The sequence below is a fragment of the Bemisia tabaci genome, chromosome 6, assembly GCF_918797505.1.
Source record: "Bemisia tabaci chromosome 6, PGI_BMITA_v3".
In the NCBI taxonomy this organism is placed as follows: Eukaryota; Metazoa; Arthropoda; class Insecta; order Hemiptera; family Aleyrodidae; genus Bemisia; species Bemisia tabaci.
The window spans coordinates 36,409,830-36,424,777 of NC_092798.1; the positions used below are offsets into that span (position 1 = coordinate 36,409,830).

A 14,948-nucleotide genomic window follows, 5' to 3' on the forward strand; every position below is an offset into this window, starting at 1 on the left:
CTTAAAAAAATCAATAGAGCCACCTTTAGAACCTCAAAGTTTTAAATAAATGGAGTTATGAGCTTTTGAAGTTTCCAAATTTTGGAGGTTTCCAAGTTTTATCCGACCTCTCCCATGAATGAAAATATGTGCATAAGACATTATTCCATTTCCTGAAATCTTCTACAAGCTGGTGGCTTATTACAATAAAGGTCATTGACTTAAGGTGCGCCTAGTGTGAAAAAAAGATGCTGATGTAAATTTCTGAGGAAAAATCCGATACTTTCGCCGTTGAGCTCATATTTTGAACCACTGGACCAAACTAAAGCTGGAAAGAAAACCTCTGCTTTTAAGTCCCTTCGCACTTGATGGAGATACGCGGAAACTTCAGTTATTGTTAGTTGACGCCGAAGCTCGCCATGGTGTCATTACCCTCGGTGCAATATCCCCATCGGATCGAAAAACCCGTGCACTTTCGCTTATTCCCCACGGCTCGCATGACGGAAGGCATTTCGGCTAAAAATTGAGTAGGGTCAGTGCTCAGCTATGGTGAGGAATGAGTAGTAGGCTACTTAACTCGTAAGTGTTGTCCGGGGAGGAGGGAGAAGTAAGTTTAGATTAGCAGGGGATAGAGGGGGCAGGGGGAGGAAATGAGTGCAGAGAAAGTGAAATGAAGGGGATTAGAGGGTAACGCCAAACGAAGACGGAAAGTCGATAAAGTGTGTAATGAGGAACGAGGGTGGACTCACACTGTCACACGTCAAGGCGAACCACCGTCAGCACTGCCAAGTTGTGCCAAATGTCCCACTAGCATGATGGAAAGTTCAAAATCAGTAATGGGCAGGTACAAAGAGTATAGGTTCATTAGAGGACATAGAACGTCTCAAGATGGAACCGTAGGGTTGCACGAAGCGGGTTACATTAGTTTAAATTAACCCCCTCCCCGAAAATACCCCCCACTCAAAACTACGGCCCTCTCATTTTGGGGAGAAATCATCAATTTTTTTCTGGATTTCGACTAAGGCCCTGAGCCGAAACTCACGAAAAAGAATAAATCTCCATAATTTTTGGCGCTCAATTCACCCAGGACCTCCACAATACCGACATTTCGAGTTGGAAGGGTATTTTAGGGAGTCCAGGGGGAGGGAACTCTTCTTTAGCTCGACGGTTTGAAGATCCTCTAGTCTTCACATTTAAGTTATGTATTTTTATTTCCTCTGAAGATACGACCCATTTGCGCGATGTGATTACTACTTTTAGCAATACTGTGACATCTGCAAAATTGTCAAAGGAAAACTACTCTACGTATTCTGTACACGTCGTTTCAATTTTTACATTCCATTGTTCAGACTTCCTTGCGTGGAACTGCCTAAAACTTGGCCTTCATTAGAGGAAATCTGACCAAAATTCCTCCTTAGTTAGTTATTATTGTTAAGAGACACTTAGCAACTTAGGCCATTAATATCTTCACAGAATTCATAAGAAGTGTGAGCACAAATATAAAAAAATAAATTTTTATCTTGAAGGACGTAAAAAAAGCTCAAAATAAGCTCGCTTTTTAAAAGCTCGAAGTAGATTAAGGCTGCTTTGCTCAACGATATCCAATTGTTCTTAATACGGGCAATGCGGCAACCTCGCAGGACAAAGTACAAGTCGAGCAAGAAAGTAATTACGGGCCGAGGAGTCACTACCCTTGCACAACCACGCATTTGCACGCAAATCATCCCCCACCACGGCGGTGCCACCCTCGCCACCCCCGGCGAGCCGTGCGAACTCTTGCAACTGTACCGCGCTCCGCTAAATAAGTTCACTGTATTTATGTCAGTCGTATGAAAGGGATGTCCCTGCCCGCCCCTCCAGGCCTCCACCGCTAGTCGAACCTCCGCGAGGATTAGCGGGGAAACAATGTATTGCAGCCAAGGTTCGACTGGGGGCCGCTCATCGGAAGTATTGCTTCAAGTGTTGTTACGAGTTGTTGAAAAATAATGTTAATGCAGTTAAAGGATTTCTGATCATTCTGATCTCTAGAAATCGTTCATTAGTATAATAGGTTTCTGCCATGTGATAGGTAGGCGCAGCTAGACTTATACTTCAGAAATTCCCTTCTGATTACTATTTTTCCTGAGGATCATATGGATTGCATTCTGCAAAAAGGAACCAGAGGCATTGCCATGTTGCTTAGAATGTGCAACTTCTTCTTTGCCATGAAACTACAGTAATCATGCAAAAATATGACATTTACATAGACATTTTTGTCTTTAATTTACACTGTTTAGCATGTAATATAGAAAATGTTTATAGATGATCAGGTTCTCTTACACAATCTTGGGAACGTTGCAATGATCTTGGTTCCTTTTTGCAAAATTCAATTCATATATAATCGGAAATCTAGTAACCACTAAAATTATTTTCCACCGTAAAGAGGAGATTGTAGTTAGGTAAACAGATAACCAACTTCTTTCAATTTCAACTTCGTTCTCGAACCAAACAAAGTTATGCGATGCAACTATTCTAACTCGATATCAATGCGGGTTGCTTACATGAAAATTTGAGGGCGTTTTGGCTGATTATTAAAAGATAAACTCTATGTAGGTGTGATATAGTCTTGCTAGGTATGCCTAAAAATGGCAACTCGAACTATTGTATATCGAAAAACCAGTTGGAGTTGAACATGTCGATTTTCAGTTTCCGAAGCTAAACCTTCATAATAAGTATTTTCAAGAACATTAAGCTAAGGTTTCAATCCATGATTCCCTAAATTGACAATAATGTAAGCCTTTAAAGTGAATCCTTTCGAAGGGTTCGCAAAGGTAAACTTTCTCTATGTTTTTCTTCGATACCTTGCTTTGATGGAGTCAATTTTTTAATTTTGGGTGTTCTCTGCGCTGAATGAGGCAAAATAAACCCTCATCATCCACCATGTAGGTAGGTCAACAGCCGGAAAAAGATTGATGACTGTTGCTCCCAAATAATTGTCCATAAGGAATTGTTAAATCCCCGAAAGTAAAAGCTTCCACCTGTCGCCAAGAGGCCAGTGGAGGATCGCTTGTCTCTGGTTCCACCGGTGGGACCGCTCCATTTTTTCTTCGTTTTTTTGGCGTATTGTTCCATCAACCAATTTAGATAATCGGCCCATAGATTCCGAGATGAGCCAAAAAAGTGGGCTCTTCTCAGGGTAAAAAGTGGAGTAAAGGGTATTGAGGTAGGACAGGAGGCAGGAAGTTTGGCCTTGAGCGGGCAAAAGTGAACCTTGAAAGGGAGCCGTTGATTGAGTTATATTGCAAGTTGATGCATTTAACTTGAGCAAGGTGCAATAACCTGGCAGGGGCTCAACACTCGACGGGGACGAGCACTCCAGCTGTCAACAGAGCCATAGCGGCACTGCCCGCACCCTATCTCGATTAATTCGTACATTTTCGTCAATTACTTCAGACCAATTTTATTCTAGAGCCCTCCTCCCTCCGCCAAATCTCCTCTTCGGGGCAAGCGGTCAATGGCGCGCTGAGACGCCCGGCTCGTAGTAACATTGATGCAAGTTTCACACAAAATGTACGTGTTACGGGTAATCTAGTCAAACCGGGTAATGTCGGCAATAATTGACATTACCCAGGCCGTTTTGGTTAGGTTAGGTTAGGTTAGGTTATAATACCCGCCATCCCACCCCTCAGTCGTCAGGGAGGGCCGCAGACGGGACCGGCTGGACCTAACCTAACCTAACCTAACCTAACCTAACCTAACCTAACCTAACCTAACCAAAACGGCCTGGGTAATGTCAATTATTGCCGCCATTACCCGGGTAATGTCGACATTACCCGGTTTGACTAGATTACCCGTAACATACGCAATTTTTACATTGTTTTTTGTTTAATGAAGAAAATGCTCGGGAGTACGACGAACACGGAGAATATACCTCGATCAGATACATCGTGGACAAAGGCAGACACTTCGAATGCGGGAGGCGCGAGGGGGGTCCGGGAGGCTCCCCTGAAGATATTTTCGAGTGTCCTCTGTGCAGTTTGAGTCAATTTTATTATGAATTTTTATGGAACTTTTAAGTTCTCGGTGCAGTTACCTGAAGTTTTCACAAGGACAAGAACTTCATACTTCAGGAAACTGAATTTTCGTGAGCCCTACGCCATACTAGGCCTCGTACTATTTACGAAAGACCTAGGTTATATGAAGTGAAGTTTCGTTCCGTGGACCAAAAACTTTGCGCATCTAAACCGGAAACTTTACTGCTACAGAAACTAAAGCTCGGCCTCATAACCGAAGGGGGTGTTTCCGTTTAAGTTTCTGGGTCGAAAAATGTTTGATGTCAAGCTCTAATACTCATCTTAAACCACAAAAAAACACATTCTCATGGGAAGAAAAATCTGGGCTCGAAAAGGAAATGTTCGGGTGAATGAATCTGAGGTTGGCAACAGGGGCTGGTGACGAGTCATCGAATGGAGAGATCATTCAACTGTTTCCGGCCTGCCGAAAAAGTTGAGCTAGGTCAGTGCCACGGCTCTTGGTAATTTATTCGCACGCTCGTGTGTCGACCCCCTCTCCCCCTCACCCCCTCACCCCCTCTCCCCCTCTCCCCCTCTCAGCCTCTCCCTCCTCTCATTCTCATCTCACCCGCGTCTCCTCTGTTCCCCAGACTCAATTGGTCCTTCGAAATTTTAGTCGTCCTCTCAAACAGGAGTACTGGCTTTACTTCTTTCATGGGTGCAAATTTTAACCACTGATCGGAAAATTTGAGGTGATTCGTCACGGTTTCTGATGTGGCCGAACTGACATGCAATTTATCGCATCAATTATGTCCAAAATCTCGGCGGATTTTGAATTTTTGGCCAAGGAAATGACGAATGCCCCCGCGAATGAGTCTAAAGAATTATTCTAACCAGAAATTTGGCAAAACCTAGAGAAATTAAAGCTAAGTCCTGTTTAGGAAAAAACCTCATATATGACACAGACATCGATAATCGTATCGAATTATGTTAAAAATCCAAAATCTGCTGAGATGTTGAGCAAAATCGATGCTATATATCGCATGTCAGTTCGATCACGTTTGAAACCTTGACAAATCACCTTAACACTCATCAGTAATGAATGAAAAAATCCGTATAACCCTTACTGAACCCTTAGCCAAAAAAAAAAAAAAAAAAAAATAACGAAACTATTTTTACTTTTTCCAGAGCTAAAACTGCGGCACACATTCCGGGACAACGTTCTCCAGTTCAAATTCTCGGAGAAAACAATGAAGAACGACATCGAGAAAGCAACCTTGTTCTTCTTCCTGAGGGGACTCGAAGATTTTGAGGAGGAGCACGCAGTGATGATCAGTCTCTTCACTGTTACTAAAAATGGAGGTGTCGGAGACAACCTGAGCCTCGTATCATCACATCCGGAATTTAAGGTAAGTTCAGTATTCAGACTAGCACAGAAAATGTAAAAATACGATAAAGCACAAAATCATAGCCTGAATATACGAATACATAAAGAGGGAATTAAAACACGGGTGAACAAGGCTAAAACATTGAAAAAACTAAAAATCAGGATGTTTCGAGCTGCAAAAAACACAAAAAACACAATAAAAAATTGAGTGGCGACCTGACTCCAGCCGTTATCCCACCGTACCACGTATCCGTACCACTCCACCACCAATTTTTCTTCTTTTTCTATTTCATTTATTTGTTTGTGTTTTTTGCAGCTGAAAATGAGCTGGTAACAGCTCGAAGCGTCCTGCCCCTGAACGTAAAAACTTAGCTTTTATGTAGATCGCATTAATTTTGGTTTTTTCCCTTATTTTTTGATACTTTATGATTTTAATTGAAGGGCTCCCTGAAGAGCTTTTGGAGGATAGGGGACTTTGGCGGCTAGGGGTTGCAGAGCGCTAAAGAGCGCTATAAAAGCGGCTTTACACATACATGATCTTAATCGATAAAAACAGGATTTTGTATAAAGTGATTTGACGATTTTGAAAGAATTTGCTGGCCTTTTTCAGAAATCACGGAAATCACTGGAGGGCGAGTGGCTCTCGATGGACGTAACGGGCCTGGTGTCGCAGTGGTTCAAAAGCCCCCGATCAAATCATGGAATCATCATCCGCGCTGCGCCTGCCGAACCTATGGATCCCGCACCTAGCAAGCCCTTGATCAACACAGATATCTCCGATGAACACTACGTAAGTAAATGCAATAGTCATTTTAATTCACATCGATCCCTTTGCGTAGACGGATCTATGCGTAAGAAACAGAGGTAAGACTTGCGGCAAGACCCAGAAAAATTAAAACATAGGTCATGAACCGTGCGGTGTTCACTGGAAAAAAACACATTGGATCTGGAGTCCTAACTCTTAAAAACATCGACAAGAAAAAAAACTCTTGATTCAATCAGATTTAAGCTTAAATCAAGAACCAAGCCTCTAATTTGTGCGGATTTCCTTTTGATTTAAGCTTAAATCTGATTGAATCAAGAGTCCTTTTTCTTGTCAATGTTTTCAAGAGTCTGGACTCTAGATCCAATGTGTTTTTTTTGCCAGTGTTTCAAATAGGCTGTACTGCTAGGCCAATGTGATCGTACCTCTTGGATCAGTTCTGAACTCGACGGGAAAGCCTCTCTCGGTGCAAGGTAACCGCGTTTCTTGGGCGAAAAGATCCTGGTATAACTTTTTATAAACTCGTCTCTGAATACAAAAGTTGGGTCGTGTTTCAAATCACCCTACCTATTCGGTTTGTCAAACCGAACTTTCAGGTCATGTCATCAAATGGTTCATGAAATTGACCTTCTTTTATAAGTTGCCTTTGCCTCGCGAGTGCGATTATACGGACTGAAAGTTAGTTTTAACAAACCGAATATTTGAGATATATGGACCACTGAAACTTCAGCGGAGCTGCTTTTTAAAATTGATGGACAAAACAATAATGAAGAAGACGAAGGAAAAATTGGACGTATTTCTGCCAAACGGAACTATGTGCATTATGACGTGAGCCCTGTTATGCATATATTCTTATGGGTCTCAGGGCTCATGGCTGAATGCACATAGTTCCGGGCTCATGGCTGAATGCACATAGTTCCGTTTGACAGAAATAGGTCCAATGGGGCGATCTTACCGGTTGAAACTGGTGGTTTTTATGGACTAAGTGAGAAAATGATGGACTAACTAAAGGGTCTCATGTGGGTTACTATTTGTCAGTCTATTACTTACCTCTTTTGGTCATTGAAATTAACCTGCTCCTGCTAATATACGATCGCTACATTTTCTCTTTGATTTGTCTTCTTCGTCTATTGCTTCGCCTATCAGTCTTAAAAATCAGTCCGCGATTCATCAAAACAAAGCTATTTTTTAGTGGCACGGGCACAAAAAATAAAAGATTGCCATGCACATGTATGATCCTATTTTCTGCTGTGCTAAGGAAAAACGCCGTATGAGCATTCGAATGTTGTAAAATTGCCTCACAGAAAAGATCTAATTTTGAAGAAAATTATTTCGTTTAAATTTTCAGATGTTTTTCATCAAATTTCGAAGAAAATATTATGATTCTCCGGAGGAGTATAAATTCACAAATTTCCCTGAAAATTCGTTGTTTTTCGAATGAAATTTGGCAACACCGGATGGCCCATATGACGTTCTTCTTTAGCAAGGCAGTTTTGTGATCTAGAGCCAAATTAGCATGGGACCGTACACGCGTCATTCTTCTAAAAATTCAAAGCTTCCAGATACGGTCCCTTTTCTCCGTAACCTCACTCCAAATAAAGCTGTAAAAATGGCGGGCCTTTGGCGCGACTGATTTATGGAACTGCAATAATTCGCTGACAGCATCTCGAGCCGCGAGAGATTGAATCCAGGCCCCGAGATGAAGCTCCTTCGGGAGCAGACTCGTGCTTTCATTTAATTGCACTCACTTAGGCTATGAATTGATGCATCAAATTCGAAATCGTGTCTGGTGCCCCTGAACTCCAGCTCGCCATCAATTCACTCGCGGAATGACGAGAACAAGGGAACTCCTGACTTGTTCTCGAGGCCCTCGATCAGTCCGACTGGTCGCAATCTGCTTGAGTTTTCGCCAGACTCCTTCCTCGTTTCGCGACACGACGGCTTTTCCCGGTGCAGAGCACTGGAAGCCAGACATCACCGAAGATAAATTAAAAATTCGATGAGGCTCATTGAGGTACGCTGAATGATGCCGTATTCGAAACAAGCTCCGAGCAATCATCTCAGGAAAATTCCGCTTTTTCGACCCAATACGACAAAAATTCGCTTCACTGTGAATTTTTGAACCGCACTCAGCAGAAAGGTTCCAAGCCAAATTAGCTGTTGGTACATTTGACAGGACAATTTAATATTTCATCAGAGAACATTCGTGCAAGTTTTTTGAAAATGTTAAGGTATTTGCCTCGCACCATGCAGAAAATTCACTGCAATTTGCGAAACAAAACAGAACAAAAACTGCACAAACGTTTCCATGTAAAAAATCAATTGTTCAGTCAAAAGCAAAAGCTGATGTGGCTTGGTTACTTTCTGATTAACGCGGTTCGTTTCATTCATGGACGCAAGATCCTTTCCTAGCAACTCAAGAGTAAATTCACTTCATGTCTGTTTATTGTTTGACAGAAAATGTTTCATTTTTTCCAGCCATTTCAAGATTTTTTGGCAAATTACTGCATTAGCTTCGAAAATCTCAGTTGAGGAGAGTTTGATGATGGCAGAAAAATCCTAAACCGAACTCTCTTCAACCGAGATTCACTTTCCAGAAAATAAAGACTTCGATATGCTCACTTTAGCTCCTGCCATGGGTTGTACGACTGAGAATTAAATATGGTAAAAAGTCCAATTGATCAAACAGAAAAAGGGAAAGGTCATTTATGCAGACGCTGAAAATGGTTAATACGGCTATATATATTTCCATCATCAGTTGAAGGTATATCTGGAGCATATACTAACCCTAAATGATGATATGAGTTAGTCAGTTAGTTTATTTAAAGACGTTCAGCATCTTAGGCTATTAGCGTCTTTACAAAGAATTTGGAAGATGGTTATCATGTTCACATTCACTCTAGTATATACACTTTCACCTATTGTTTTCGATCTGTCTCTGAAATTAAGTATGGTCAAATGTTCTCTGCCTAATGGTTCTCACATTTCAAACATACAGCACCTAGGTGCTATTTGACGTCAAATGGCTATTTCTTGCATTAATTATTTTTCCCACAGTCTCTACTGCCTCTTGCAAAATATATTTTTTCACAGTCCAATCATCTTTGAACTCGATGATTTAAGTTATCTTTCGTTTTATAGTGCCTTGGAAAGATAGTAAAAGCAATAACGTGCAATCTGCGAAGGGACTCGTGCTTTATTTCATGCTTACAGTTCCAGATGCCGTATTTGGAGGTTTACACGAAAGAGAAGGAGAAGCACAGGAAAAAGCGTGATCTTGGCATGACGTGCGACGAAAAATCGAACGATCCGAAGTGCTGTCGATATCCGCTCACCGTCGACTTTGATAGTTTCGGATGGGCTTTTGTCATCGCCCCAAAAAGGTATTTCGAGATGTTATGATAAAAACCCCTCTGGGACCTTTATTTTATTCATAGGTTGAAAACAATTTCGCAATATAAAATCCACATTTTGGAAACATATCGACGGTGTAAGTCGGCAATCACATAACTCTGTTTGCGACGTCGCAGACATCCTGTCATACTTTCTTTTTTAAACGGAAAACTATTCAATGGCAATTCGTTAAAACTGCCATGATTTTTCTTCTCTGTGCGGAGAAAATTCTGCAAAAACTTCAAGGAATGATGTCAATTTGTTATCCTTTAAACAGATAACATAGAGGCGGAGATTTTCAGACACCGCAAACGAGATCTGTGATTGCGGACTTACGCCGTCGATATGAAAGAAGCAATGAAAAAGGGGATATACTGAATTTGAGATGAAGAAATGTGGCCGTGGTGAAACCTTGTCTATAGCTGGTGCAACCACTTTTCTGAATGGCGCAAAAATGAGCCAGGAATGAAATGGATCTAATAATTTTTTCCGTGACGTAATTTGAGTAAAATTCTTAGTGATACAAGGGAATGCAACCTCATTCTCTATCATGAACATGCACTGTTCTTTCAGACAGATCTCTTCTAACAGACCAATGGGATTATTGGGCGAGTTTCAAACCAGTGGCGTAGCGTGAATTGCGATGTATCGATTGTTCTGCCATTAAAATCTGTGGTAAAGAATCGATTATATATTAAGGTGTTCGCTGCGAACACCCTGTTTATTGATCCTTTTCCATAGTTTTAAATGGCATAACAATCGATCGCAAAAGCACGCCAGCCACTGTTTCTAACCCTGAGGGAGCCTAAGGAAGGTGTCTGGGAGCCCCACGCAAGGGTTCCCAAAAGTCGCTCTGGCTGCCCCATGCGTTCCAATTTTTCTCTTCATCCACTTTGTAGAGATTCGTACGTTACAATCCGTCGTTCTCCAATCTCCGGTCGAACGAACGTGACTCCATCTCAAATCGCAAAATTGACTAAACAATCCAATTTCTTACAAGAATCTACCTACTTTAATTTTTTCAATTTGTCTGATTTTTGCATGAAATCAGTGGAAAAATCAGGGAAATATTTAGTTAGAAATGCCCAAGATTCTCCGAGTAAAAGTGCGATATTCGAGGGGAAATTTGGCGGCAGCGGGATGCAGTTACGTTCTTTTGCGAGGAAAACAACTAATTGAATCGAGACGTGCGAAAACCGCGTATGTCCAACTTCCCAGTCTTCAGTTTTTTTTTTTAAAGTTGATAATACTTTTCGGAGTTGGATGAAACCACGACAGTGGCGTTAATGTTCGTCACCGGGTCATCCTACTCCCAAGACGTGTCCTCTCATCACTTTCATGGTTGTATCAACTCTTTTAAAGTATTATCAACTCAAAAAAACCGGAGACTGGAAAAATGGACATTAGCGGTTTTCCCACGTCCCGATCCAATTGGTCTACATGAAATCCTCACGGGGACTCGTTAGAATCTCATAGGGTCCCACGGAACCGTTTGACAAGGTAACCACCATTTTTTTTATACCGAAGGCTACATTAAGTCTAAGCTGGATGAGCCAAGTAGAAATGAATCATCCTTTTTGTCTGCATTCTAATTTTCTTTACTAATAGCTCAATTGCAACCACCAACGTCTCAAATAACTCATCTTTATTCCAGGTACGAGGCCTACTACTGCTCAGGGGAGTGTCCTTTCGTTTACCTGCCGACATACCCACACACACACGTGCGTCAAATGGCACAGCCGAAGCAATCCCCAAGCTCGGCGCAGCACCACGGCCCATGCTGCGCGGCCAAGAAGATGTCACCGCTCTCCATGCTCTACTTCGACGACTCCCAGTCCATCATCTTCGGCACCCTCCCCCACATGGTAGTCGACAGGTGCGGCTGCCAGTAAGTGCAGCGCCCTCTGTGGCTCCAACTCTCAACAGTCTCTTATTTTCCTCGCTCGTGTAAGAGCCATCCAGAAACTAAAACCACGTTGTTTGCCTGCAATTTGTTCTTGGGTACCTTCATGCAGTGAGAGGGTTGGTTGTTAGGTCATGAAGGTCCATGGGATAACAAAAATGTAGGTCGGACCCTGGGTAGAAACAAAGAGACTCTCCAACTGCGTAAAGGCGAAAGGTGGAAACTTTTGCTCTCGTGGATTTCACTTTCGTGGATTTTTTCGGCTGTTGATCTACCTACTAGGTGGATGATGAGCTTCGGATGACGTCACGAGGTAAAAAAATTCGACAAACTTCGGTTTGTTTGCAAAATCAACACATTACGAAGCACCCACCTAGTAGGTCGAACAATAGTTGAATGTCGGATTACGGTCAAAAAAAGCTCCCACCATTACCAAGATACCAATAGAGGGTCCCCTTTCTCTGACCCCAGTTAGGGTCGTATTCATAGTTGGTTCTGAAACAGCTTTTTTTCTTTGGAGGCCCCATACGGTTTACCTTGCATTTAAGGGCGGTTTAAAAGAGCTTTGAGATCATCATGCGAGGAACAGTTTGGTCTTGCATCTCAAAGAATTGGTAACACAAGTAACTGCGCACTAAAAACTTTTTAGCGGGAGCTTAAGATCAAAATTGACTTTTTAAGGGTGCACCACAGGTAAAAAATGCCAAAACTCGGAGAAAATTACGTTATTTTGGTTACAAATTTCGCAATATAGGAGGGATCCCTGCTCCCCCTCCCCTCGAAAAAATTCTTGATACAATAATGTTTACGTGCTCTTTCGACGAGGAATGTGGGCCAAAAGAGACTGACAGAGTAAACGGGGGTTAACAAAAAAAAGACGACCCCTGTTTTTTTCATCTATTTGGAACTTCGACGTTATTTTAAATGCGTCCAAGGCACCTCTCAAATTGAAAGGAGAAATGTCTCCGACCAATGACACAAGGTCAAAACAAAAAAAATTAAAATTGTTGAAAGAAAAATTTAAAAAAATATAAAATAATTCAATCCGAGAGACGTAAAAGTTTGATTATAACATAAAAATGTTCATGGAAATAACTACTTATTTGTCTTTGTTTATAGGAGTAAGATGTGAAAATTGGTTCAAAACTAAGTTCAGAAGTATTCACATCGTAAAATTCCTTAAAAGAGACCATTTTTAAAAATTTCTGCAGCTCTATACATACAAATAGAAATGAGCCTACAAATGAAATTATTTTTATCGAGTGTCAATGCTGAAAGCTGGCACGATCTTATCGCAAACTGAATGCGAGTTGTGAAAGTCAAAAAAGTTCGATGAAATCTTTTTTATACGAGAACCAAGGGACTGATGTTAATTGTCATAAAATCAGTACTTAAAATTTTTAAGCGCTTTCTTTTGAATCTCAATATTTTTTTTAAGGAGGAGGGTACTATTCTGTTTTGTCTCCGTTTCCACGAATCAATTTGTTCTTGTGTTTCTTTTCATACATTTTCATGGCTTTAGATTAGAGTGGTACAAATCAAAAGCTTTAAAAGTACGTACCTTTTTTGTAATATTTTTTATTCTATTTTATAGTCAGCACATAGAAAAAAAGCCATTATTAAAGTTCCATAAAAAATGCAAATCAACGAAATATTCATCAGGACTAATATAAATAGTCTTCATCCTATTGAAACGACGAAGGTGATGGAACTCGATAAATTGTGATATAATAGTCAAGTATTCAATTTTTTTTAATTCGCGTATAAATTGATATGTTTTAGTATTGTAGTCGTAATCGGATTATGAAGGAGATTAAATACTTTTTATCCTGAAAATATGACACACTCGCTTACGTTTTTATACATAAAATATCCCACACAATTATATCGTTTGTATACTTAGAAAGATCATGTTACAAGTACCTTATATTAAGTATTAGTGTTTCTATAATTAGTTGTGAAGCCTGCAGTGCCGTATGTGTAACTTTACTGCCACTGGAGGACAATCAATCAAAATTTAGAATAATTATGCGCTCGTTTGTGAAATATTGCAATAACCCTCCAAGTATTTGCTAATACGCAATGCCATCATGGTGAAAGTTGTACAAGTAGTAGATAGATCCGCGTAAGCACCTAAGGGAAGAACAATATTGAAGTCGTATCAGTTCACAATTCACAAACTTCATGACTTATACACCTTTCCACAGGAAAATATCACCTCGTTTTGCCCTTTTTTGGCAACGCTAGTGTGCAAGGTTGATTACGTAAAAAATTGATGAGTCAAATAGATACATACCTGTATTATTTTAGGAACTTAAGTTTGTCCGTACAAAGTATTGAAACGCTTAGAGAAGTAAGTCATTATGTTGTAAATGCAAAAGTTGTGATTTCACGAAATTTATAGGTAGCGTTAGGAATTTTGTTTCAATAGTGTACATTGTAATCACGACTCACATACAATAATGCGTCAAACTTTCCCTTGTCTATCACTAAGTGTAACTACTCTTTTATCAGTCCTCCTCTTCTGAATATAAGCTTTTCTTTCTTTCAAGAACTTTTTTAAAATTCCCGATTTTTCTGTTTTGTTCAGCTGTTTTCCCAAGCGCCTCATCTTTCATCTTCTCATTCATGATTTAAGTACGTTTCATGACGGTACAGTTTTTTTTCCTTCTTTGAGATTTCTTTCTTTTTAGGCGCGAGCAAATTTTTCTCTCCGTGTTACATTCCGTACCTAGTTGGTCGTGTGATTTTGTAAAACAGGTGACTTATATTTACAAGCCTTAAAACACTTGTGAAACAAATGTGTCTTATTGATATGTATAAAATTTGTCATTTTTTTCATTTTTATTTTTGTTAAATACTGTATACTATTTACTTATTATTGTTCATAATAGAATTAAGCATTTGCATTATATTATAGCTATAACTTCGGAAAATTTGTGTATTTTATTCAACTGAAATCTTACCTCCTGCTCAATTTTAATGGCTTGGACGCTGATTTTTTCTTTCGATCGCAATTGCTAAAAGAAATGAAAACCCTAAAAATGCCATCCGCACTGGCATTCCTTTTAAATAAATTTGAATCATGGACGAACCTGAAGCATTTATGTGAGTGTGAGTGGAGTGGGACGGAAAGAACCGTCACAAGGGCTCTAAAAAGAATTATTTATCTCGGGAAAAGGATCTTGGGAGATTTTGAACATGGAAATAGTTCAGGAACAATTTTTAGCTGATCTTTTTTTTTTTTTGGGGGGGGGGGGGGGTAAAAATGTTATGCCGTGACATTCAAATCGAGTCGATCCGTGATCATGAGGATTTCATCAAGTGGAGGAAATCTTCCTACAACAGGATAGCGACAAAAAAAAAGAAAAAAAAAATCGTTAGGGCAAGCCGAACATTCCCCTAATAGTTTTAGCTTTGAGAAGAATAGGAGAAATAAATCAAATGGATTTGTAACAAGATAAATTTGTACGCAGCACCAACATTGAGATGAATCTCAACAAAATGAAGTCGAGAACCAAATTTTGGTAA

General features: G+C 40.3%; 1 protein-coding gene across 2 annotated transcripts in view; it reads left to right on the forward strand.

Moving 5' to 3' along the window:
* Positions 1-14,353, forward strand: part of LOC109042985 (growth/differentiation factor 8) — a 62,973-nt gene extending 48,620 nt beyond the window's left edge. For both annotated transcript variants that reach the window (XM_019059990.2, XM_019059991.2), the window contains exons 3-6: positions 5,160-5,380; positions 5,969-6,148; positions 9,335-9,504; positions 11,169-14,353. In XM_019059990.2, coding sequence (XP_018915535.2) covers positions 5,160-5,380; positions 5,969-6,148; positions 9,335-9,504; positions 11,169-11,406 — 809 coding nt within the window. In that variant the 3' untranslated portion in view covers positions 11,407-14,353. The remainder of the gene's footprint in view (positions 1-5,159; positions 5,381-5,968; positions 6,149-9,334; positions 9,505-11,168) is intronic.
* Positions 14,354-14,948: the final 595 nt, after the last annotated feature.